Source organism: Phodopus roborovskii, unplaced genomic scaffold (assembly GCF_943737965.1).
Source record: "Phodopus roborovskii unplaced genomic scaffold, PHOROB, whole genome shotgun sequence".
Lineage (NCBI taxonomy): Eukaryota > Metazoa > Chordata > Mammalia > Rodentia > Cricetidae > Phodopus > Phodopus roborovskii.
Window position 1 is genome coordinate 19,374,324 of NW_026125281.1, and position 25,746 is coordinate 19,400,069.

Below are 25,746 nucleotides of genomic sequence, written 5' to 3' on the forward strand. Positions count from 1 at the left end.
TTCATTTTTCAGATGAAAGCTTACCAGTTTATAAGAATCAGAAAAGAAGTGCTTAGTATCTCTTCACTTTTAAAAGCATAGTATTTTCAGGTTAATTGACATGGCGATGTAGTCCCATTACTTGAGAGGTAGTGACAGTACCAGCTCATGGGTCATTCTCCATTGCATAACAGTTCAGTGCCAACTGGGACTTCACGTCCAGCCTTGTGTCAGCATCTCCTCTCATCCCCCAAAACAAAACAACCCCCCCACTAGAAAAAAAGGAAGTCAGTCCATCTTATGTTTGCTGAGTCAAATTCTGTTTTGATTGAATTTTCGTGCCTAAATACATTCTGTAGGTAGAAATCCATTTTTTTTTAAACAAGTAAAAATAATGTTATGGCAATCTAGCATGAGAAAGTATTATATGCATTTGATACTTAGGTTAAAGTATTTTGTTTCAGTTATTTTATACTCTAGGATAGGAACATATAAATTTGATCATTTGTAGTTGTCTTTTTCTTATTACTAAAGTTTTTAGTGGTTAATAGAGACAAGTCTGATATGGATTGTGTTGTGATAGACCATAGAGGACACTTCCAGTTACAGATTCCTTAAGGAAAGTTAATAATTTGGGCACAGTAGCACACACCTTTAATCCCAGCACCGCAGAGGCAGAGGCAGAGGCAGGAAAAGCTCTAAATCCATGGATAGATAGTTGGAACTACATAGACGCTGTCTCCAAAACAACAGCAAGAAGAAAGCACAACCCCCACAGGAAACCTCTCAGATTACAGTACAAGGCTGTAGAGCATAAGGCCTGTCTGGCTCCATTTCAGACGATAAAGAGAACTTTTATCATCAGCTTCAAACAAGGTTTCCTCTGTGAGGGTAGTGGGAACACTACAGGATGAGTAGTAGTAACTTTATAAAATGCCAAGTCCTAGATCTCATTGAATAAGTATCATTGGGGCCAGCCCTTTCCTCGGGAGGTCTCTCCAGCCATCATCATGTGTAAAAATAACTTGGGAAAAGCATGAAGCTTCTGGAACTCCTCTACTTGCCCATCCAAGAGCCACCAGAGTTTGAATAAAGGTTAAGTGAAGACTTGGGTAAAGATTCAAACTTGCGCTGCACACATACTTCCCCTTGCTACTCAGGAAGTGGAGGCAGAAGAATCAAAGTTAGAGGCTAACCGGGGGTGCATAATAAATAAGCTAGTTAGCAAAGCAGTGGGCTGGAGGTACAGAGAGCTGCAAGGTCTGATTCCAGTTTCAGAACTACAACACCACCCCTTCCTTAAACGTGGGGTTATGGGATTATATGACCATAGTGTCCTGCCTGTACATTTCAACATTATAATTTCTCTCTCTTTTCTGTGCTTGCTTCCCCCTTCCTCTTCCCAGAAAAGGTAAATTCTACCCCTCTCCATTACTACATTGAAGCAATTTAAGCAGGTTTGTATTCAACACAATCCAGCTCGTACAGGTTTGCATGTTACTTGGACTCTTAATGCTACTAGGTAGATAAGTGCACAGATATTAGAACTGTGGGGATTCATCATTAATATTTTTGTAAAAAAAGAATGCTGCTGCAATTACAGGTCCTTTTGGAATAAATCATGGGATTGAACTTCATTCAGATGTGGTGGAGTATGCCAAGGAAAAGCTGGAGAGCTTCATCAAAAATAGCGATAGCTTTGATAAGTAAGTATTTATACCTGTAGTTTTGGAGAGAGAACAGTTAATGAATATGTGTAGTATGCCTGTTCTTGAACACTATCAGCTTATTGATCCTGGATAAGTGAGTACAGCAGAAATCTGTGTGCTTTACAGTGAGAAAAATTAGGAAATTACCATGTTATTTTTTTTTTATTAAATTACAGATAATCTATGGTTACTAATCTTTGACTTATTAAATGTCATATACGTATCCTCTGGAGAGAAAACACAGTGTTTGTGTTCACAGTACTTAATTTGCTGTAACTGGTTTTAAAACTTTTGGGTAGTAGTGTAACAGTCTTGTCCTCTGTATCTTAATTTGTATGTCAGCATATAAGGGTCCCTCTTCACAGTATTCAGTTACGTCATAATAGATTTAGTAGAAATTACTGCAGAACTATATCCGTGTGTGTCACTATGGGATTGTGTTTGAGATAGCCATTTTATTGCACTGTTTGTTGAACCCAGGCTTCCGTTCTCAAGACATCCTATATAGGTGCTGAACTTGGCCAGCATTGAAAGTGAAGATCTGGATTGTAATCACATTGAAATTCTGCTTTGACAGTTTTTTACAGAACAAGGGCTCTTATGCTTGAATTGGAATAAAGCCCATGAATTGAAATATCCTACTACATGTCAGGCTTTGCCTTGTTAAAATTTTTCTGTATAGCATGCCATAATTTTCAATAGAGAAAGCCTTAAAAAGGATAGGAAGCTCAAGCGTAGAACACAGTCACTATAAAATAAGGTTTCTACGTACAAACTGACCCACCCCAGCTCTGGCTGTAGTTGCCAGTGAGAAACGGTGTGTGTGTGTGTGTGTGTGTGTGTGTGTGTGTTGGGGGGTGCTTCTGGGCCACCACATAGGGTTTCAGCTCAAGAGAGCACACCTAGAAGCGAATTCCAGAAGCCAAGAACAGGATTATTCAGCTTTCCATGTAGTATTGAGGGTGTGCAGATGCTCCGATTTTTTTCCTGTAATAAACAACAATAAATTTAAGTCAGTCAGTTAAATTCTTGGGAACAACTTGTCCCTTTTTTAGGTTTATTTTATGTGTATGAGTGTTTTTCCTACGTATTTTTGTGTGTACCACATGCATGCCTGATACACAAAGAATTCAGGAGAGGGTGTCAGATCCCTTGGTGCTAGAGTTGCAGACAGCTGTGAGCTAGCATGTGGTGCTGGGAACCCAACCCCAAGAGCAGCAAGTGCACTAAATCACTAAGCTATCTCTCCCACCCCGAACTACTTTCCCTTATGAATAATTACCACTTAATTCATACTCTTTTCAATTGCCTACAAAAAAATTCCACATTTAACAGAAATTGAAGTTTTTAGCCCAAGTTATATAATGAGAATTTTCAGTTATACTTCAAAATCTGTTTGTCCTCATTGCTTTTCTTCTCTTTAATGACTTGCTGAGTCTTGAGAAGTGGGCAAGATTAATTTTTATGTAGTTATTGGGTTTCTTTTTGTATTGTTTGTTCGCTTTTAAAATACGTGTTTTGATATTGAAACTTAATCTGGCCATAAGAACTTTTTGAATACATTTAACTTACTTAACTTAGAAAGTGTGAAGGTAATATTAACAAAGGCTCAAAAGCTATAGCAAGATCTGTTACATATTATTAATACATTTCATCTGTTGATACATGAAGGTTCAGTTTCTAGTCATTAATCAGAACAAGCTTAAGGAAGACTTGAGTCACTAAACAAGTGGTTCTAGATAAAAGTAAAATATGATTTCAATAATTTTTATTTTATATAGCTTATTACTTCATAACAGATCATGTTAAAGGCTATTTAAATGTGTCATTTATTTATTTAGTGGTGAGTGTGTGTGCGCGTGTGCATGCACGCTGTATACATACTTGTTCGTGTGAGTGTAGTCATGGAGGTGTGTAGACGTGTGCGTGTGTAGAGGCCAGAGGTTGATGTGGGATTTCTTTGCTACATCACTTCCTATCTGTATTTTTTAGACAGGATTTCTCACTCAAGTTGAAGCTCAAGTGCCTGCGGCCACGCCAGGCTTTTTACATGGTTCTGGGGATATGAACTCAGTCAGGCCCTCGCTTGCATGGCAGGCATCGTATCCACTGGGATACCTCTTCAGCCTCTGTCTCTCGAAATAATTTTTTTTTGTTACTGTTATAAATGTTTTTAAACTAACTTTTGAAATGATCTGTAACATTCAGTGAAGTTAAATGCTTCCTTATAACATTGAATGTCTTTGCTATTTCTTATAACCATTAACTAGGTGTTACCAAAGTGTTACCACTTACTTTGAAAACATTTTTATGTTAATCCATTCAAAAGAAAGACAGTTGGGACAATTTTATTTTACTTCTTAGGCCTTGGTATTGCAGTCAGGTTTCTATTTTGCTGTGATAAACGCCATGACCAAATCCAACCCGAGGAGGAAAGGGTTTATTTCTTCTTAACCCCCATCACTGAAGGTAGTTAGGCAGGGACCTGGAAGCAGGAAGTGAAGCAGAGGTCATGGAGGCGGATGCTGCTTACTACCTTCCTCTCTGTGACTTGCTCAGTCTGCTTTTTTGTACAACCCAGGACCAGCAGCCTACGGGTGCCATTTCCCACAGTAGTAGGCTGGGCCCTCACACATCAGTCATAAATCAGTCATAAATCAAGAAAATGCCTCATAGACTTGTCTACAGGCCAGACTGCTGGAGACATTTTTCAGTGGAGACCCCTGTTCCCATATGACACGAGCTTATGTCAAGTTGACAAATTAATCAGATCGGGTACAAAATAATTACTTACCGTTCAGTTTCATATTACAAATAGGTCTTGTATTCAAAGAGTGGCTAGTACTAGAAATCTGTTTCTTTTTCTTTCTTTCTATTTATTTTTTTTTGGGGGAGGGGGTGGGTGTTGAGACAGGGCTTCTCTGTATTGCTTTGGACCTGTCCTGGAACTTGCTTTGTAGGCCAGGCTGGCCTCGAACTCACAGAGATCTGCCTGCCTCTGCCTCCCGAGTGCTGGGATTAAAGGCATGTGCCACCAAGCCCGACTATCTGTTTCATTTTGCATAAAGAAACAATTGGTAGGAAGTCAAGTGATCAAAGTTGAGTGGTTATTCATTGGGCTAGTGCTTTGTTCTTATATAATTTGGTTTTGGTAACCAGCTAAAGGATATGATATTTTTCTTCCTGTCATTTGTATTTTAATGATCTTTTACTTTTTTTTTTTTTAATATCTGGGATAGTATTCTTTCAATTTAAAAGTATTAAATGTAAAGTTCCTCTTCTAAGCAGTTTCATATTTCATTGTGGATAGGGGTATGAAGACATATATTAATTATTAACAAAATGGATATCAAGTAAAATGGGTCATTAATTTTGTGTGGGTATCTCGTCATCTCTAGAATTGAACATGGAGAGAACGAGTGTTTAAAATTAGTTCTGTTCTTTAGGGAGTTCAGAACCTTCTCATCAGCTCCTTCCTTCAAAAATACTGCTGTGTTGTATAAAGTGTATAAGCTACACTTGAAGGGTTTTCTTATGTATATCTGCTGGAGGTCAGGGTGAACACTTCACTGAGAGGGCTATTAACTGACATCATGTAATCATGATGTAGAAATACAAGTGTGTGTGTGTTTGTGTGTGTGGTGTGCACAAACTTGTTCTTTGATAAGGGTTCTTAATGTATGTCTGTTGATCTATGTCAGCATTCCTTGAACAGGAGCATGGCTCAGAACAGCTCCTTGGAGCTCATTGTACTTGGACATGGAAAACTGGAGCAAAGGACTTACTCCTTAGTAAGGGTGTTCACGGAGCTTCCCATGAACTGGCCTGCTTTCAAGGGTCTTCCTAAACACAAATGACCAGATGATGTTTTTTAGGATTCCTAGGCCAAGTGGTCTGTGACGGCAGACAGTGATGTTTACCCCTGCAGGAAAAGGTGGCTCTACTATCAAGAGAGCAGATGGGCTTGGCATGCTCTAGCATTGCCCTGCTGTTGGTAGTTATTAACCTCTGATAGTCTTTATACCCCACAAAAAGTCATCTTTATTTCATTGAATATTTTGATTACATCTACTTACAGGAGTTAGTCCTTAGCTCCCACTTTGTGGGTCCAAGCTGTCAGATTTGGCAGAGAGCAGTTTATTTACAGAGCCAAGTGTAAAAGTTCACTCCGATCTACACTAGTATTGGGGCATTCTTTGCTGGGGTTTGGGGGATTTGGGTGTTTAGTTGTAGGGTCTCTGAAGACACGAGGGCCAGCAGAGTAAGGAAATGGGGTTCAGCACAACTCGGTAGCTGGGGCTGGGGCTAACTTCAGAGTCTGACACAGGCAATTTATTTTAGGCATGTTTAAGCATAGCACAGGTTTGGAAAAGACATTTCCTGATGATAATTAATTTAGTCTCCTATGTACAATAAAGCTTAAGGCATGCTTACACTGAAACTCTTTGCAAAGTACATGTGACGTTTCCATAAAGATGGGTCCTATTGACTGAGGAGTGATGCTCAAAATAAGTACCAGGGAGAGTGACTGAGCCAAGGAGCCTGGAGAAGCCTTGCCTTACAGATAGCTCAGGCTACCAGGTTATTAATTATACTCATTCCCAGTTTTCTGGGCTGAAAACAGACATGCACTCCTGGTTTCCCTAATACTTATCTATGAACACAAGGAGCTCATGCCTTCTACATTTAGTCAACAAGAAGAGGAAGTTGAGAGAGTCAACTTACCTTAATTCAGTATTTATGCAGTAAACAAAATACATCTTTCCAGCTATGAGTACTTAGATGAGTATCTTGACTAAAGAAGCTTGAGCTGTAAACTTTGATCTCATGGAAGAGTTTGTCATTATTAACACATTACTTATATGGGAGTTTACTTAGTCCATGTGGGCGTGCGCAGTTGATTTGACTCTTTGGAACCATACTTCCTAGAATTTCTGTAAAGTCAGTAGGTTGTATTTCCCTCAGGATGACTAGAGAGAGGATTTTGGAGATGTTCTTTTTTCTTTAGCCAAATGAGCATAGTGTGCATATTCTCCCTACAGAGAATGGACCTCTATTTCTATGTAATTGGGCACAAAAGTCAGTCATACGTGATGAAAACAGTAGCAGGAGGTCAGACCGGTAAGTCTTTTGTCTTAGACCAGTGGTTCTCAACACGTGGGTCGTGACCCCTGCGTGTTAGACAACCCTTTCAACACAGAATCCTGCGCATCAGATATTTATATTACTATTCATAACAACAGGAAAGCAGTTATGAAGTAGCAATGAAAATAATTTATGGTTGGGGGTCAGCACAGCATGAGGAACTGTATTAGAGGATTGCAGCAGTTGAGAATCACTGTCTGAGACTTTGGCCAGTGAAAGTTGATCCCTTTTTTTTTCATTGTTTCTTCCTACAAAAAGCTGCTATCAATAACTATAGCCTAGCAACGTAGCCCTGGCTACAAACTGTAAAGCAGCACTGTTACACCTATCACATATCCTTCAGATAGGAATCTGGCATCACCGCTGATGTGTTCACACCCTGCAAGGACAGGGCAGCTTGGCTTTATTGGAGGGGAGGATGCGTGAAAGACAATGCCTTCATCATCTTTGTTGTCTTCAGAAGTATAACTGACGGATGCAGCAGCTGGGACCCTGGTTTTACTTACAGTTGGAGGCTTATTTTCCACCAGTGATCTAATTTGAAAGTTAATGCTTCTCCATTCAGCTTAGTTTTATCACTGCAGTCTCTCATGGCATTCTTTAGAGAATTGTATGGAAGTCATTTAAATGTTTGTGTATCTTACTAAAGGAGTTCAGACATAGTCTTGTACAAATAAGTTGTAAGCAGGGTTTTTTTTTTTTTTTTGTTGTTTTGTTTTGTTTTTCTCTCTCTCTCCTCTCTGTGGTACTGAGGATTAAACCCAGGGCTTTTATATATGCTAGATCATTCTACCACTAAACTGCATGCATCCTCAGCCCCTTTTAGATATGCTTTTGAGCTGGCCATGATGAAGTGTACCTGTAACCCCAGCACTTGGGAGACTAAGGCAGGACAGTCACTGAGTGTAGCTAGGCTACACAGTCAAACCCTGTCTCAGAAACATTAGTTTTTTTCCTCCCTCCCTCCCTCCCTCCCTCCCTCCCTCCCTCCCTCCCTCCCTCCCTCCCTCCCTCCCTCAAGTGCATGCAAGTGTGTGTGTGTGTGTGGTGTGTGTGTGTCAGTGTCAGGAACTTGTTAAATTGCTCAGATAGGCTCAGATCTTCCTATCTGAGGTTCTAGGGTACTGAGATTGTAGGCACGAACCACCACACTTTGCTAGTCAACTTTTAATGTAATAAACAATCAAATGCTAAGAGACGGTCCTTGAAAATAGTAAGAGTCTATCAATTATCTATGCTAACATCTTATGTGGAAAAATGTAATAGCTTTAAATGACTTAGCTGTTAGGTTTTCTAGAAAACATTTAGCAACTGTTTCAGTACTGTGGGTTTCTACAATGCTTTTATTCAGTGCAAACAAACAAACCACTGTGTATACTTTGAACACTTTGCTTTTCACCCTGAATTGTCCTAAGGTGATGCAGTTGGAAGGGAAAACATTTGAAAAGGTAAAGTTTTTTTTTCCCCCCACCGGTTTAGTTACTGATTATAAGGTATTTGAATTGTTTAATTTGGAGATCAAGAGTTTAATACTTCCCACCAGTAGAAATGTTTTACACCAGTAGAAATGTTTAAAGTTTTATGTTTAACAAAATGATCATAGCGCTTAAGACTCAAACTGTATTTTAATGAAATATTTTAAGAAAAAGATTTTTGTGATTTGTTAGGTTGTTTTGGATGAGGTATGAGAACAAGGTAGGACTCTTCCCCAGGTCCTTGAAGTTTCTTTATTCCATTGGAATAATTGTCTACAGTTTCAGTGACAGTGTCCTCTGGCACCTAATAAACTAGGTGCACAATTGCCGGCCCCACTTGACAGTGTATTGAAGGGGAATGTTGTTTTTTCTGCTCTCAGTCAGCTCCTAGACCTAGACTATCCGTCTAAGAGGGAAGCTACAGGGCAAGGCTAGGTCACCCTGCTCTCCTAGCTGCTTTTCAAAAGAATTATATGGGCAAGTTGGCAAGGCCCGGGCTGTGAAGGAAGCCATCTGTCCGTCTGAGATGAAGATGGTCCTGCATGCACCCATAAAGAAAGCCACTGCTGAGGTAAGTGACTGGAATCCTGGCCTTAGCCAAAATGTCTGTATGTTCTGCATTCTTCCATAAATGGTTCTCAGCGCACAGCTTAAGTAAGAACAAGTGAAATGTGATCCTGTGTGGGAGTCTCCCAACAGTCATCATATTTCCAGGTCCACTGGTAATAAGTCTCATGTGAATGAATTTATGGACATTTTACAGGCTTCAAGACTTTCCCTTCCTATATACAGATGACTTTTATCTGGTAGGATGACTTTTATTTGGTAGTATGACTCCAAAAACTGAGTTTCAGAGATTCCGTTTTGGATTTTTCTAAATACAAAAATGTCTGCTAATTTCTACGTAGGTACAGCATTTTAAGAAACATTAATTGTAATGTAAGAACTAGGGAAAGCATGCCCTGACCTAAGCCATTCTTAAATATCACTGCATATATTTGTCATTTTGGTAGATTAGTTATATTGTCAGGTTTCAGTTGATGTGTGATTTGTATGAAAAATGGGATTTGGATTTCCTTTTCCATTATATTCTAACCCGAATTACATGCGTATTTCATCAATACCCATAGTGCTGTTTTTACACAGAAGTTTTGGACAGTTTATTGCTGAGGTCTTCTAGATTACACAGAAATTATTGTTTAGGGTTAAAGTGTGCATTGTTTCTATGTATTTAAAGAAACAGCGTGGCACAGCTTTTCGAATAGTTAAGAACTAAAAATATTTTTTCTCATTTTTTATTCTCCTTGGAAGAACCAGTAGGAATTATAATTTATTGGTCAGTAACAAATAACACTGTTAACAACCCCCATCTATGTCTTGATTCAATTATTTAGTTATTTCATTATGCATATCAATAGCATATCTATAAACATGTTCAACCACTTAACTGGTATTTTAACTGATAAGATTTTTGGAAAAAATGTCAGTCGTGGAATTTTGGTCACTCTCCAGCAGACTGGAATGAATTTATTTATTTCATTGATGCTATTGTAAAGGTATTGTGATATTACTGTGGTCTACCTCTCCACTGCATGCTACTCAGAAGTGTCTATAAGTGCTTTGTTGAAAATTAATCTCTATCCATATGTAAGGCTTTATTTACAGTTTTAACAGTAAGCAATTTTAATTCTTTTTCCTTAACCAATTGTGAAAAGTTCATGTATTACAGGTAGCAAAGATTAAGCCATAATTATAATTATAAATAATGGTTGAATAAGGAATACTACTTTGGGGATAAATTTTTATTTTCTAGTTTTCTTTTTATTATATTTATTTAACACTCTTATAAGTTGGTGGTGACTTTTTGTTGTATACTTGTCTTATAAATTCTTTATGTTTTTATTACCAACATTATCTCACAGTTTTAGATATGTCTGTTTAAAAATTTTTGTTACCAGATATAGTATAGAAGTTTTGGGATTAAAATTTAATTTTCTTTATGTTTTTATTTTGTTGTGGGCAAGGCACAGACTTGGAGGTTAGAGGACAGCTTGTGGGAGTCAGGTCTGTTCTTTTATCATGTGACCCTGAAGACTGAACCTAGGTCATCGGGCTTGGCAACAGGTGTCTTTATTCTCGAGTCATCTCACCAGCCCTAGAATATTTTCCAGTTCCAGTAGGGTTTCAAATTTAAGTGCTCTATTTAAGGAAGTTAGTATGTTAAAGTGTAGTAAGTAAGTGAATTAGGAGTGTATATTTCATTTGTATTAGTGGACATCAGAGATTGAATCTTTTTTCCAAACTAATGCTTTTATCCTCACATTGAGGCAAATAGACTTCATTACATCTCCATCAGAAGAGAAAAAATTCAGGTTATTAGTAGAATAGTGAGTGTGGTTTTAGATACTCAGTTGTATGAATGGTGTTAAAGCCAAGAGTTACCTTGATTTTTCATGTATTGGTGCTGCAGTTACCAACTAGTCACGATCTGTGAACCATTAATCACTATGAATGCAGTGGGCATTTACCAACCAGCACCGTGACCTGTGAAGCATTGCATCACTGTAGAGTTCAGTGAGCATACACTCTTCCTATTACTTTGTTTCTAGGCAAATTTTTGTTCAGATATTGAGATTCTTGTGATCATCATATTGCATTCGTAATTTGAGATCTTATTCGACGTTGGTGGTTAGAAAAGGTACAATAAAACATATGTATTTCTTACATATTTTCCTTAATTTAATAAATGCATTTGGAGGTGATGGAGATGCAGTTAAATTTAGACATATTCAGAAATGACAAACAAAACAAAACAAACCGACACAAAAAAGACAAACAAAAACCAGGACAATATATATCCCAAAGAGAAAACATTCTGTAAGGAGAAAACCCTTGCACCACCTGCCTGCCTGAGACAGGCAAATGACCAGTTGTGTGGTGTTTTTTCCTTTGATGTAGCTGTGTACACACTGTCTATTGGTATGCAATGGAAAATAGTTATTTGAATAGTTTATTTTTTGTATAAAGTCTTTGAAAATTTATATGAATTTTGTACATAGAGTGCAACTCATTGGGCTAGCCACATTTTACAGTCTCAAAGTCAGTGTGGTTAGTGTTTGCCATCTTGGATAGTGTGGCTCTAGACAATCCCGTCTGACCTTTTAGAGCAGCACTTCTACTTTCACAGGAAGCCTCAGAGCTCCAGGTCTGTGTGATGCCTTTCACCTCCATCATTACGGAATCATATCCCTCTCCCCTAAATGCTAAAGCACTTGTTGTAATGTCAGTTACACTGCAGTGAGTGAGTTGTTTGTGGTCTGTCTTCTCCGTTCGTCTGGTTTGCAGTGTGCACCCAGGGCTAAAGTTAGCCTCCACTTGACTGGAGGGACAAGAACTGCTTTGGGGGGACTTGTGCAGCGGCACATGCTTAATTTGAATATCAGGCACAACCTTCTTGAATATTTATCTTTGGTTTTAGTTGTAAGTTGCTTGCTGCTAATGGTGTTTTGTTAGGTATTAGTTCTGTAAGCTGCCCTGTATTTTAGGCAGTAGGAAGTTTTCAAAACCGTTAAAGTATGTTTCTAGTTTATTTAATAGATTTGTAAAAGAAGTTTAATAATTAAAAATCTTCTGATTTTTTTTGAAGATTTTGTGACTGTAAGTTATAAGACTAATTTAAATTACTATTTAAAATATAAGAATGATGATTTTCCAGATAGAACTTACTGAGAACAACTTTTTAAAAAGAGCACTTACTATATAAATGTAATAAAAATAATTAAGCTGTATGAATCATGACATGATTATTTAAAATTAAAAAGTTACATTTTGGAACTGGAGTGATGGCTGACTGGTTAAGAATTTGTTGTTCTTGCATTGGGCCCAGGTTTGATTCCCTGCACCCAAGTGGCTTCTCAAAGTGTAACTCCAGTTTCAAGGGGATCTAAAATCCCTCCCTGGCTTCCATAGGCACCAGGCATGTGTGTGGTACATTATACATAAATGCAGGGAGAAAACCTATATACGTAATAATAAAATAAACATTAAAATAAAATATATTTGGACCCTATCTTAAACAGAAGTTGGGTTATATAGTCTTGTCTCTGAGAGAAACTAAAATATCCCTAATGTAGGTAAGCTAAAACCTTTGCAGATTAAGATTTCATTATGAAGCTGATATTTTAAGTGTAACTTGAAAGTATAGGAGACAATCATTAATAGCAGGTGGCCAGTGAGGGGAATTTAGGGCAAAGGAACAACACACAGAGACACCGGAATACTTTGTAATGGTTCTTACATGTAATTAGAGGAAAGTAATTCAGTCTACCTTCAGCAAAATGTGTACAACAAAACACCTGTATGTGTTGTAACAGAACACAAGCTACCTTGGTGGGGCCCAGATGCATCAGGACATGGCAGACAGCATCTCATGTTGAGCATATATTTGGGGATATTGAGCAACATTTTGGGGATGATTGTGCTTTGTAACAACTGATTAGTGACATGGCAATTAATCCCTTTGAGATTGTTTCCTTATGATCTAGTTACGTCTTGTAGGGCTCCCTCCTTAAAGATTTAACTACCTGTCAACATTGCCATACTTGGGACCAGCTTACAGCACATAGATTCTTTAAAGGAAACACTCATAGTACATCCAGAACATAGTAACCCCTTATTCTCTGCAGGGAGTTCTGAGAAATGCAAACAGTGAGATGGCATTGACAGTAAAAGAAATACTGGGCATGCCTGGCTCAGTGTGAAGGTGTGGAGATGAGAACATAGTGTGTACTGTTGTTAACTCCTACCTTACAGCTCTTCCAAGTCTTCCCTAAGGGCACAAGACTGGTGGACTCCTTTACATGCATTATAATACATTTTAATGAGAATTTAAGATGAAGGAAGTTCACTACTAATGATCAAGGGCAGGATGTGCTTTATAAAGTAAAATTAGCTCTGATTGAAATCATTTGGTCATCTTTCAGTGTATGCCATGCTCCTGTAAATTATTTCATTTGGAAGTAATGGCTTAATCTTATGGTATGATTTTATTGCTATCAACTTAAAGGCTTAACAATTAGTTTGAAAAGATTGGCTGTGGTTGTGATTCACACCTATCGTTCAAGCACTTAGGATACTGAGGCAGGACTTGAAGGAGTTTGAGATCACCTTGGTCTATATAGTGAGTTCAAGGTCTAAGGGGGGAAAAAGGATTGCATTTGCATTGAAATTTTAATTTTATTTTGTATGATAGTGTATTTTTCACTTTTTTGACAGAATTTAAGGACTAGTCAGAGTCTATATAGGGTAGTTTACTGGTGTATAAAATTGCCAGGAGCCAGCATTGTAACCAGGAGTACTCGGTTGGATAAACCCAGAAACCTCATCTCCTCTTGTATTGCTTTAAAAAATCTCAGGGACCAAAGCTGCAGTTATGAAAGCACCACCCATTTGCGCCTGTGTCAGTCCTGTCAGTTGCCTGGCCACATCTTTATTAAAGCCGGCCTAACTTTAGTAGTCAGAAGGGTGGTGGCCAGTAGGTTGACATCTCTTGGCCAAAGCTATGCTGCTGCTTCTGTCAGCAACTGTCAATCAGAGAGAGGGCCTTGAAGCTGTCCTTTCTGAGAGTAGAAAGTGATGCCTTTCCCTGTTGTTAACTTCCGTCTTCAAACATTGTGGGGGCATCTGAAGATTGTCATTTGATGCCCTTTTCATTATATTCATTTATATGCCCTCCATAAGGTTTCAGTATGGCCAGAATAGATTAACTCTTTGTGTGTTGTATCACGGATAGCAAAATAATATACCGGGTCAGTGTTAAATTCCACACATATTTAAATCAAAATTTTCTTCTTGTATTTTGTCCTTAAAATTAACTTTGATAGCCTTGCTGTTTCAAGGACAGGTATATGGTGAATTGTTAGAGAGCTAATATTTTGTTTAAACAAATGAAAATGTTTGTTTTCTCACACAGATTTGAATTCTGTGAACCCGCATTTGTGGTGGGTAATTGCCTTCAGATAGCTTCTGACAGTCATCAGTATGATAGAATTTACTGTGGAGCTGGAGTCCAGAAAGATCATGAAAACTACATGAAGATCTTGCTCAAAGTTGGGGGAATACTGGTCATGCCTATAGAGGATCAGGTACCTTCTCTGTCCTACATTTGTCCCAACAGAGAGTACACAGTTTGGAGATTGGGAATTACTGTTCTGTGTCGGGGAAGATACACTGTAACTTCTGAAGCAGAAATGATGCCCTTATAGCTCTACACACTTGCATAGACAGAACAAGTGTGACTGGGGACTGGAGCGCATTCGAGCAGTCATCTAGCTGCCCCCGGTTCGTCCTCCGGAATGTGTTCAGTTGAATACATGCACTACAAGCGCTTAGCTTCAAAAAGGAAACAAGACATTAAAAGGAATTTGCATTGAAGGGCTGGAAAGATGGCTCAGTAGATAAGGGTGCTGAAGGACCAGAGATGTGATTGAGTGGTAGAGGCTTGCCTCTCAGGGAAGGCTTTGAGTTCTATCTCTGGTAACACGAAGGCAGGCATGTGCATACATGCGTATGACATTTATAGTAAAAGAAAAAAATGGACATGCCTGGCCTAGTGTGAAGTGAGGCAGTTAGTACAGTGTGCACTGTCTTTAGTACATACGCACACATACACACACTTTCCTTGATTCTATTAGAGTACAGTGTGCACTGTCTTTAGTACATACGCACACCCACACACACTTTCCTTGATTCTATTAGAGTACAGTGTGCACTGTCTTTAGTACATACGCACACCCACACACACTTTCCTTGATTCAGTTAGAGTACAGTGTGCACTGTCTTTAGTACATAGGTGCGCGCGCGCGCACACACACACACACACACACACACGCGCACACACACAGTTTCCTTTATTTACCTGAATACTTCTGAGGTTTATACTTAAAATAACTCACTTGTTTGATTTCCTTTAATAATGTGTTTGAAGATCTGTTTTTCCTGACTCAGAATCTTGTCTGTATCTCAAGCTAGCCTGTATTCAGGACATTGCTGTCTTAGCACATGTGTGCTGGGATTATAGGAATTCTAAGACCATTGATATAACTCCTTTTTATGTGATTACTTAAAAACATTAAATTGCATTTATTTATTATGTGCATGGGACATATGTGTCAAAGGACAACTTATAGGAGTTGGTTTCTCTTTCTGCCTTGTGGGTCTCAGGGATGAAACCCAGGTGTCAGGTTTGGCAGCTAGTACTTAATTCAGCTGAACCATCTCTCCAGCCCTGAGTGTATTTATTTGTGGTGTCAAATCAGGTTAGAATGTGTTTTATCACTGTTAGGGAAGAGTGGAAAGTGAGTTTATTGGTGTTCTTTTTAACAATGCTTTAACAGAGTAACTGGACCTATTTCAGACGTTTATTTTGGGAGGCGGTATAGTGTCCAGATCTCTAGTGGTACCTATAGAAGCTGTCGGTGTTGAGTGTAACATACAGACTCGACTTTGCTGTATTTGGGTATTCCTTTTGCATTCAGGATTCCACTTTGGAACTAGAGACATGGTTTGCTTGTTAAGAATGCTTGTGCAGCTGGGCGGTGGTGGCACACATCTTTTATCCCAGCACTTGGGAGGCAGAGGCAGGTGGATCTCTGTGAGGTCAAGGGTTCAAATCATGAGGATTAAAGTTAGGATCCTAGCACTCAAGTACAAGGTGGCTGTCCTTCAAGTATCTGTAACTCCAGCTTCCTCTTTTGGTTTCCACATGACTGCTGGTACACACATGCTCATGCGGATTCCCCTCCCTCCCCAGGCCATATATGTATAAGTCCTTTTTTAAAAAAAAAATTCATCTCCTGGCATTTATACATAAATTTATTCTTTGTGTATTTCATACACACAAACTATATATGATCATATTCACCATCTACTACCCCCTCTGCAACTTCTAGATTATCCCATGGCTCGCTCCTAATTTCATGTCCTTTAAAAACATAAAGAGTCCAGCCAGTGTTGCTCATACACACATGGGTGTGGGGCCACCCATTGGATCATGGCCCATCTACCAAGGACTCTGTCCCTGAAATAACCGACTTTTCCCTTTTTCAGTTACCTCAGCTGTGGGTGGGACTTCATGAGTTCCTGCCCCAGTGCTGAGCTGTTGACCTGCAGCTCCAGAACCGGGGGTGCCATGGTCCTGGCATGTCCAGAAGACACTGTTTTGTAACAATGCTCCGTGACCTCTGGGTCTTCCAGTTTTTCTGCCTTCTTTTTTGTGATGATCCCTGAGCCTTGGGAGTGTGGGACGGTGTGATATAGATGTCACATTTATGTCTGAGTACTTCCCAGACACTCATTCTCTAGAGTTTGACAAATTGTTAATTTCTGATAAAGACCGAGAGCTTTACTCATGATGGGCAGTTTAATGCTGTGTCCATTTAGTTAAGTAATAGTAGTAGGTTCTCCCCTGGGTTCTGAGAACCAGGCATACACTTCCTGTGGGGTGGGTGGTGGATTCCTTGTATTATAATATATACTTAAGTGTAAATGACTTGGTTGCATTTAACTGTTATCTTCTCATTGGCAATTATTCCTATAAAAGTTTGACATGAAGGTAAATGACATTGCTTCTTTCTCGTTTTACTCCAAATAGTTAACACAGATTATGCGGACTGGACAAAACACTTGGGAAAGTAAAAATATCCTTGCTGTTTCCTTTGCACCACTAGTACAGCCAAGTAAGAATGATAACGGCACAGCGGATTCTGTGGGGCTCCGTAAGTAGATCTTTGACCTCCCAGAATGAATTGTCTCTGATGGTATTTCACTCACGTTTTGGATTTAGTGAATCCTGTAACTATAATGAATTAAATACAGCGGTAATGCAATGGGTAGATTGATTCTTCCATTAAAAAAGAGAAAAAGAAAGTCTCTATATTATATTAGGCACCATGGCTTCATTTCTGGAAACTAGAATTGGGTCATACCAACTGTGAATTTACTAGCTTGTGATTTGGTAGACAGTAACTGGTTGTAGAACAGTGTCTGGTCTAAGGGTGGTAGGAAGGAAGGCTTGTCTGTGGAGGCATATTTGAATTATGACTAGAATTCAGTCAAAGCACCTACTTGGTCAAGATTTTGTGACAGCATCTTTGTTTTGCTTTGTTTTTTTTTTGTTGTTGTTGTTGGTTTTGTTTTGTTTGTTTGCTTTTAGTTGTAAGTATGATTGCATGCCAGTGTAACTGTTGATTGGCATGGAAGGTGTGCTGCAGGCTGCCTCCTGCCAGCTGTTGGATATCGGGTTGCGTATATATGAGTACAAAGTAGAAATCAATTCAGCAGGGGCCAACAAGAAGGCTCCATGGCTACAGGTAGGTATTTGCAAAACAAGCCCAATGACCTGAATTTGACCCCAGTAACCCACAGAGGAGAAAACCAACTCTGTTCTCTGACCTCCATACATGTGCCGTGGCCTGTGTGTATCCACATGCAAACACATCGTCATCATACACACAACGAGAAGAAAGACAGACACTTAGTGAAATAGGATCAGTTGGAATGTAGAGGCACAAATGAAAACAATCCCTCTTCCCCTGAAATACATTTTCAATAGAAGTAATTGTGGTGGGGTAGAAAAGTGGGAAGGTTGACGAAACTGGACCGTCGTGAAGAGGGAGTCGTTAATCTCAGATAAGGGGCACATTTTTGTTATTAAATCTTTCTGTATATAAGCACAGTCTCCAAAAACAGGTTACCCCCAGCCCAATATTTGTATAATAGTCATACAATGAAAACGTTTTAAAAATTCCATGAAAGAGTGGGGAATTCGAACAAGTTTCTGTTTCTGCTAAAATCAGTCACAGTATCTTTTTGTTCCTAGAACATCGCCCTAATAATTACAGGGAATTAGAATGGACGAGAACACTGATCCCAAAAACCCTTAAAAACAATACATGTGTAAACTCTGTGCCAGATGACTATTAAGAATAAAAGTGCTTATATTCAGTAGCTTATTAAAATAAAGTTGTAATTTTTCCTTTAATTTATTACATTTTTTATTTTATTTAAAATCATATTTTCCATGGCTTTAAGTATATGTGGTTTATATGCATAGAAATATGATTTAAAATTTCAAAAAGAAGAAGGTATATTGTTTAAATTTAGGCAGGGGCAGATAATCCATAATAAATTATAAAATTTTACAACAGTGGTTTCTGTGGATTTTATTTAATACTTGAAGTTAGTTTTTTTTTTTTTTTTTATTATTTTTGTTTTTGTTTTGGAAACCAAAATGTTTTTGTATGGTTCAACCTAAATGACTTTATTCAGTCTTTACCTTTTTGTTGTTGTTGTAATTGTTTATTTTCATGAAGACAGGAATCATTCTATAGCTCTAGCTAGAAGACAGGGTTTTTTATATTTATTTTTTGGTGTGTTATGTTTATACGCATGTGTGGAGATGCCTGTCCCTGTGCATACACATGCCAAGGCTGGAGGGAGCCCCAGCAACCCCCCTGTCTCCAGGACTTGCTGATACTGCTCCTGTAATGACCTTTGATAGCAATGGCAATCTCAGATTCAGTGCAAGCAAACACACTTGTGTGTTTCCTCTTGTCCTGTTCCCCTTTGTGTCTACCCTGCTTGTATCTGACACTGGCACCTGCCCAGAGCTCAGGGTGGACACTGTATGCTTTAGTTGATACTATTGCTTTTGCCCCCATAGCCAGTTTGTTTCTGCGCTCTCTTTATATATCGATATTTTGTCTGTCTCTCATCCCTCCGCCCCTTCCCGTCCGTGCAGCCATAGCTCATGTGATCACTCAAGTGTACAGCTGACCTGCTGTTCCAAACACCACAACCTACACGGTATTTGTCCTTAAGCACATGAAGCCCATTCACCTACTAGGGCTTTGCTTGTCTTTCTGCTCCAGACCATTTTCATGGCTAGAAGTGATTCAGCTCCTTTAGCCACTGGCAGAACTGTCTCCTCAGGGAGGCCTTTGCCCTTAGCTAGAGGAAACCTGCTGTCTGCCTGTCTCTTCCATACATGTGAGCTGCCAGTATTCAGGGAATTTCTAGTTTAAACTAGTTGTATACCTAAATGAGTGCTTATGTGACTGGCCTATTGTTAACAAGTAGTTTGTAAAGTGATTTGTTGAAGAGTTTTGAATCAAAGGCACACTTGGTATTTTGATCAATTGTGTTTATGTTCCTTCTTCCTCCATTTTGTGATATATTTGATGTAAGTAAACATTAGCATCTTACAACAGTGCCTCTTGTAAGGGGGGTCTGTGTTTATTCACAGCTCGTACCTGATGGCCCTTTGCCCTAAACCAGCGTGGGTGCTTGTGTACTCTTCTGCCTCGCTCTTTCTTTGTCCCTGTCTCCCACCGAACACACACACACACACACACACACACACACACACACACGTGAGCACCCCCTACGGCTTCAGAGTACAGGCAGTTGTTCAAATACTGCATTGACTTTTTCTATTAAATATTTGCCTCCATATGATTTATTCGTTTTCTCAACAAAAAATTACGTTTATATTTAATTTATTTGTGTTTTGCCTGCATGTACACATGCATAACATGGGCATATGTCCCTCACAGGCCACAGATGTGTATCTGATCCTTTGGGATTGGAGTTATGAATGGGGTTGTGATCAATCCCCCCCGTATAACAAACAAAAAAACCACTATAAAATAATACGTATAAAATAATCTGTTATATATTTATCATCTCATCCTTATCCTGTTTCTAGATTATTATTTATTCTTCCTTAGACTCCGCATGCATGGAGATAGCAATGGGGATGTTCAATTCATTTTCCTAAACGGCCTGTCCTGCTCAGTATGCATTAAGTGCTCCTAATATAATTTTTATAGTGTGCCATTTTTAAGGTTTGTAAAGAAGCAAGCAGTCTATAATTTTTCATTTTTGTGTTTGGTTTTAGCCCCGTGTGCTGTCAGGAATCTCCAAGACTTGGCTCGTATTTACATTCGACGCACACTCAGAAACTTCATCAATGATGAGATGCAAGCCAGGGGGATCCCACAAAGGGTTCCACCCAAGAGGAAAAGAAAGAGAGTGAAGCAGAGAATTAACACTTACGTATTTGTGGGTAATCAGCTCATTCCTCAGCCTCTAGACAGCGAGGAGGATGAAAAAATGGAAGAAGACAGCAAAGAGGAAGAGAAAGATCATAGCGAAGCCATGAAGCATGAGGAGCCACCTCAGAACTTACTGAGGGAAAAGATCATGAAGCTGCCGCTCCCCGAGTCTTTAAAAGCTTACTTGACATATTTTAGAGACAAATAACTTAAAACAGGGAAGAATGCCTACTGATAATTCCCTTACTCTTGTAAATGTACTGTTTATTAGGAGTTAGAGAGTTACTTCATTAGAATGAATTATTGCAGAGAAAAACTTAAGTTATTTCTCTTAATGGCAGAAATTATGTATTCAGTGATTTCAAAGAGTCTTTCCTAAAATCTATTTTTCTTAAATCTTGAGGAAATGCTGTTTTAGCTCAGTGATCTCAAAGTGAAATGCATCTGTAGTCAGAACTTTGTGGACAGCAATCCCCCTCTGGTTCTTCACAGATTTGTAGTGTTGGGGGTTGGATTTCTTTCTATAAGAGGTTGATACTTTGTTACACACATATAGGCTTATTTAAATTGCAGTTTGCATTTCCTTTGTGAGAGCACGCTTATCTAATAAGGAAAGCAAATGCTTGTAGACGTGCTTACCTTACTTTTGTTGTAGACATACTCCGGGCAACATAATGAGTGCAATAATAATTGACGATATTGAATAATTTAGCTTTAAAAACTGCAGACTTTATGAAATTTTGCAGGCCTGAAGCTTTTGCTTTTGAATCTATTGCCAAAAGATAACAGAGAAAATTCCCACTTCTCTCATAGAGATTTTAAGAGCACAGTGAATGAATATTAAAGTAGGAAATGGCTACTTAACACAGCCAGGTTGTGTGAGCCTTTTTGTGTTTCAGTATTTACAGATAATGAGCTTATCTTAACCCTAGAATTTTAAAAAGTAGTTTGTTTAGGATTGCTTTTCTGTAATTATAAAGTATTAGATTTGAAAAGACATCCATTGTCCCATTTGCCTCTGAGTGCGGACAGTGAGTAAATCAGGTAGGTGACCTTCATCTATTAGGTACCTTCAGTAGCAGGGGAGATGACGTGGCCAGCTGAGGCACACCATGGGACTTTTGGTTTTGTGGATATTTGTCTTTAACAATGTAGGCCACGCTTGCTTCACCTATTTTGAACCTTTCTAGTAGAAGCAGTCACGGAAGCTGTATGGAGATGTCTTTGTGTTAAAATTTGGTTCAGAATCATAGTGGGATCTCCGGGACCCACACTAAGCTCATTTCCTCAGTTCTGTGTTTTGCTTCTTTGGTCAAATGATAATGGCTTTCATTTTTGTCTTAATGTTACATTCTTAACCTATGCAGGTTATCAGTGTTAAAATAGGCGGTGCACACTTTTACTAGACCTCTCCTGGTAAGGCTTGCACACAGTTCTTCCTTGTTAAGCAGATGTGAGATGTGACCTACTTACTACTTAGCATCACACATATTGTGTGTTTCTAAAGGGAAGATTTCAAGTCTCATTGATTCTCATCACACCCCTGTCAGAGCAGCTGCTTAGGTTTGCCTAATCATGACGATTCAGATAGTTTTAAACAACTCAGCTCCAGTAATTCTTTATACACAAATAGTTGAAATAAACAGGAAATTGATCCAAATAATTGATAGTGTTTTAGTAATGTGAAGGACAGGGTTATGGGAAGAACTTATTTGGCTCCTGGTGGAATGGGCAAGTTCAATTTTTCTTAAAATAATTAGCAAACTATTATTAAGAAATGTCCTATCCCGTTTCTATCTGAAAAAGGAAAAACACTCTCCCTCCACCCCCTAAAGTGGTATTTGGGGATTAAAGCCCAGGACTAGGACCCCATGCATGCTAGGCAAGCACTCTGTGACTGAAATTTATCCCCAGACCAATGAACTGTTAGGTTTAAAATTTTGTATTAGAAGTTTGATCTTAAATTCCTAATACCCACATGGTTTTATCTGGGTAGAGTTTTCATCTTATCTGCCCATCCTGTCTCCTACATCTCTTTTGTTTTTTTTCTTGGAGAAATTGTTAATGATATATTTGGAGATGGCCATTTAATACTGTCTTCTGTTGACTTTGATAAATTATACAGTAGATTGTCTTGATCATTGTATTTTTGTCTATGAAAGCTGTATGTTGTCCTTTTAAATTCTTGATATTTCAGGTGTGACTTTATGGTTGGCGTCTAAGGAGGAATAAATGAAAATTTAAGGAAAGTAGTCTTATCTATTAACTTAGATGCATTGCACTAAGAATATTTGGGTTTGTGCTTATTTTTAATAAAGTCATGTTTGAGTTTGGAAAGTATACTTAATGGGTGAAGAAGTAGTGAATACAGATGAAATAAAAGTAATTGAAGAAAGTAATGAAAAAGTAATCAAAAGAAAGAAACAAAAATGCAAGAGAAAGTAAGCCATAAGCTCACACCTAGAATAGCACTCGAAGTCATCAGGGTTGCAGAAGGACAGGTGTTTTTCAGGGAGCAGAAACAAAGGACAGTATATGATCATGGTGGGGATAGGCTCATGGGCTTACTTGCAGACAAACATGCATTCATGTGAGTGGGAGGAGTGAGTGTGTGCTGCTTAAAAGCCCTGCAGCAGATTGGCGACAAGGGCCTGAAGGAGTAGCCACCATCACCAAATGCCAAGAATCCAGCCGTGACACCAGAGCTACCAAGGGTCGAATTGAAATCTGCACTACTCAGTGGTCAACAATTGGTCTCTGGTATCAATAAAATGTTAAAATAGCATACATGATTACAATGAAATAAAATACAATAAAATACGAAAGTGTGTTGATTGTTGAGGTGAAAGTAAAGAAACCTAAATCATTGGGAAAATTGGAAAATCGTGTTAAATAAATCATATCATCACACAGCATTACCCAGTGGCCTGCCTTTTCTTTTTCTCTTATTTTTGAATCCAAACAATTACTGTGCGTATAGATATTTAGCCACTGTTTGCAGGACAGAATTCCTGACTGTTGACCTCAGTGGCGACACCCAGTTCCTATCTAAACACCCCAGTTAAGGACGTGGGCCTTGAGGAAAGCAGAAAATGTATTCAGTGTGGCCACATAGGTGACAAGAACACAGTAATCTAGTGACCCCACACCTGTCTTGTCTTTAATGTGTCACATGAGCTGTGGATTGAGGAGAATTCAGGCGAGGAGCATGTGTAGGCATAACTGAGCAGTTCTGGATAAAGGGTGGTCCTAGATGCTGGCCCAAAGAAGCCATTCAGAGGTGATTACCTGCCCAGTTGTGGCCTTCTCACGAGTAGTAGATGCTCCCTTCTGAGGCTGGAGTGCTGTAGATGCCTCTCTCTGACTTTACTATTCCAAGGGACTTGTGGGACCAAGGAAGGAGGCAAGGCTTTTCAGCAAAAGCAGACATTCAAAAGTGTGTGTGTGTGTGTGTTTATAGTATATGTATGAGTGGGCACACATACAGCTTCTGTGTGGAAACTTACAGCATGTGTGGAAAATCAAGACCATTTTAGGAAGTTGCTTTTTTTCTCTTGCTGTGAGATCTGAACTTGAATTCAAGTTGTGAGGCTTCTGCAGCGTGTGTCTACCACTAAGCCATGTTGCTTGCTGTAAAGTAACATCACAAGTATCTGAGATGTTTTGAAAAATGTGGGTGGGTATCTGTCTTTGGTCATCTAAATTCCTTTGACTGTTGCCATCCTTGAAGGTGTAGACTTTTGTTAAGTGCAAAATACTAGAATATAAAGTGTAAGCAAAACAGGAGAAATGTAATTCAGTGTACATGTAGTGGCGTGTGTGTAGGATTGGTTCTGTCCTAGCAGGTTTGAGTTTCTTGCTTCTCTGTGGTGGCTCTTTGTGCTTATTCCAGCCTCCCCTTCTGTGTTCTTTTACCATGTATTGTTTTGTATACGCCTATATAATTGTGTTCACATATATTGGAATCAGTCCCTACACGCTACCTTTCTAAGATACACTGTGTATGACAAAGTTCAGTGTTCACCATTTTACGATGACAGATCTTTTTCCCGAAATTATGTTTTGCATATCTCAGGGCATTTTCTTTCCCTTAGAATTTCCTGAGGGATACAACTTAGAGCAGAATTCTTATGTTTTTGAGTCACAGCTTTACTGCATGTATCCCTGGATGTCCTGGAGCTTGCTATGTAGACGGGGGTAGTCTGGAATATTTTAAGCAAGGTCTGCTGAACTTGACATGATTATAACCCTCCTAAAGCAGAGCTGTTGGGGTGGGAGCATCACAGAAGACCTTGTAGTCATGGTGATGATATAAACAGGACAGTACAGCCAAGCAGCAAGGCTACATGGTAAAAATGGGAAGACGACCCTCACCTGCGTTACTAGTCCCTTCTCTAGTCATGTGATTTGGAGGCTGATATATAACTTTGAGTGAGATTACTTCCCTACTAGAGTTCTTCTTTGTGTGTTTATTAGCCAATATATGGAAGGCTACTGATTTTTGCATGTTGTTTTTAATGATAAGCACTTTAATTTTAATGATAATCATTGTTGAAAGTGTTTATTGGGGCTGGAGAGATGGCTCAGAATTTAAGAGCACTGATTGGTCTTCCAGACGTCTTGAGTTCAATTCCCAGCAGCCACATGGTGGCTTATAGCCATCTATAATGGGATCTGGTACCCTCTTATGTGCAGACATACAAGGAGGAAGAGTGTTGCATACACAATAAATCTTTTTAAAAATGCTTATCCTATCTAGGAGTTTTCTGATGGAATCTTTATGGTATCCTCTGTGTACTCAAATATATGTATACTCGTCATCTGCGGGTAGAGATATTAGTTTTTACTTCATTATTTAGATCTTTTCACTTTTTCTTTTTTTTTTTTTTTTTTACTGCTCTAGCTAATAATTTTAGTGCTATATTGACTAAGAGTTCAAGAGTAGACATCCTCAAATTTATGATCTTGTTGGCAGTACTGACTTCTCATAAAGTTTATGTGGCTGTAGGGTTGTCATATATATCCTTTATTATCCTGCGATGATCCTTCTATTCTGAACTTCAGGAATTGCAATGTAAAAGGATGTTGAATTTTTGTTTAAAGCCTTTTTTTTTTTTTTGCATTTATCAAGGTGATCATGTAATTTCTGTTTGATCCCATTTATATAATTTCTAACAATGATTTATGTTTATTGACCCATCCCCGTATCTTGGAAATAAAGCCAACTTGATTGTGGTAACTTATTTTCTTGTTTGTTTTGTAAGTACTGTGTTGAGAATTTTTATGTCAGAAAGGGAGATTGGTATTTTGTTGTCTCTTTAATCT

The 25,746-nt window shown here is 38.7% G+C and overlaps 1 protein-coding gene across 1 annotated transcript in view; it reads left to right on the forward strand.

Moving 5' to 3' along the window:
- The window catches only part of Pcmtd1 (protein-L-isoaspartate (D-aspartate) O-methyltransferase domain containing 1), a 56,553-nt gene extending 33,214 nt beyond the window's left edge, over positions 1-23,339 (forward strand). The window contains exons 3-6 of the mRNA XM_051197888.1: positions 1,583-1,685; positions 14,280-14,451; positions 16,959-17,082; positions 20,265-23,339. Coding sequence (XP_051053845.1) covers positions 1,583-1,685; positions 14,280-14,451; positions 16,959-17,082; positions 20,265-20,629 — 764 coding nt within the window. The 3' untranslated portion in view covers positions 20,630-23,339. The remainder of the gene's footprint in view (positions 1-1,582; positions 1,686-14,279; positions 14,452-16,958; positions 17,083-20,264) is intronic.
- The last annotated feature ends 2,407 nt before the right edge of the window (positions 23,340-25,746 follow it).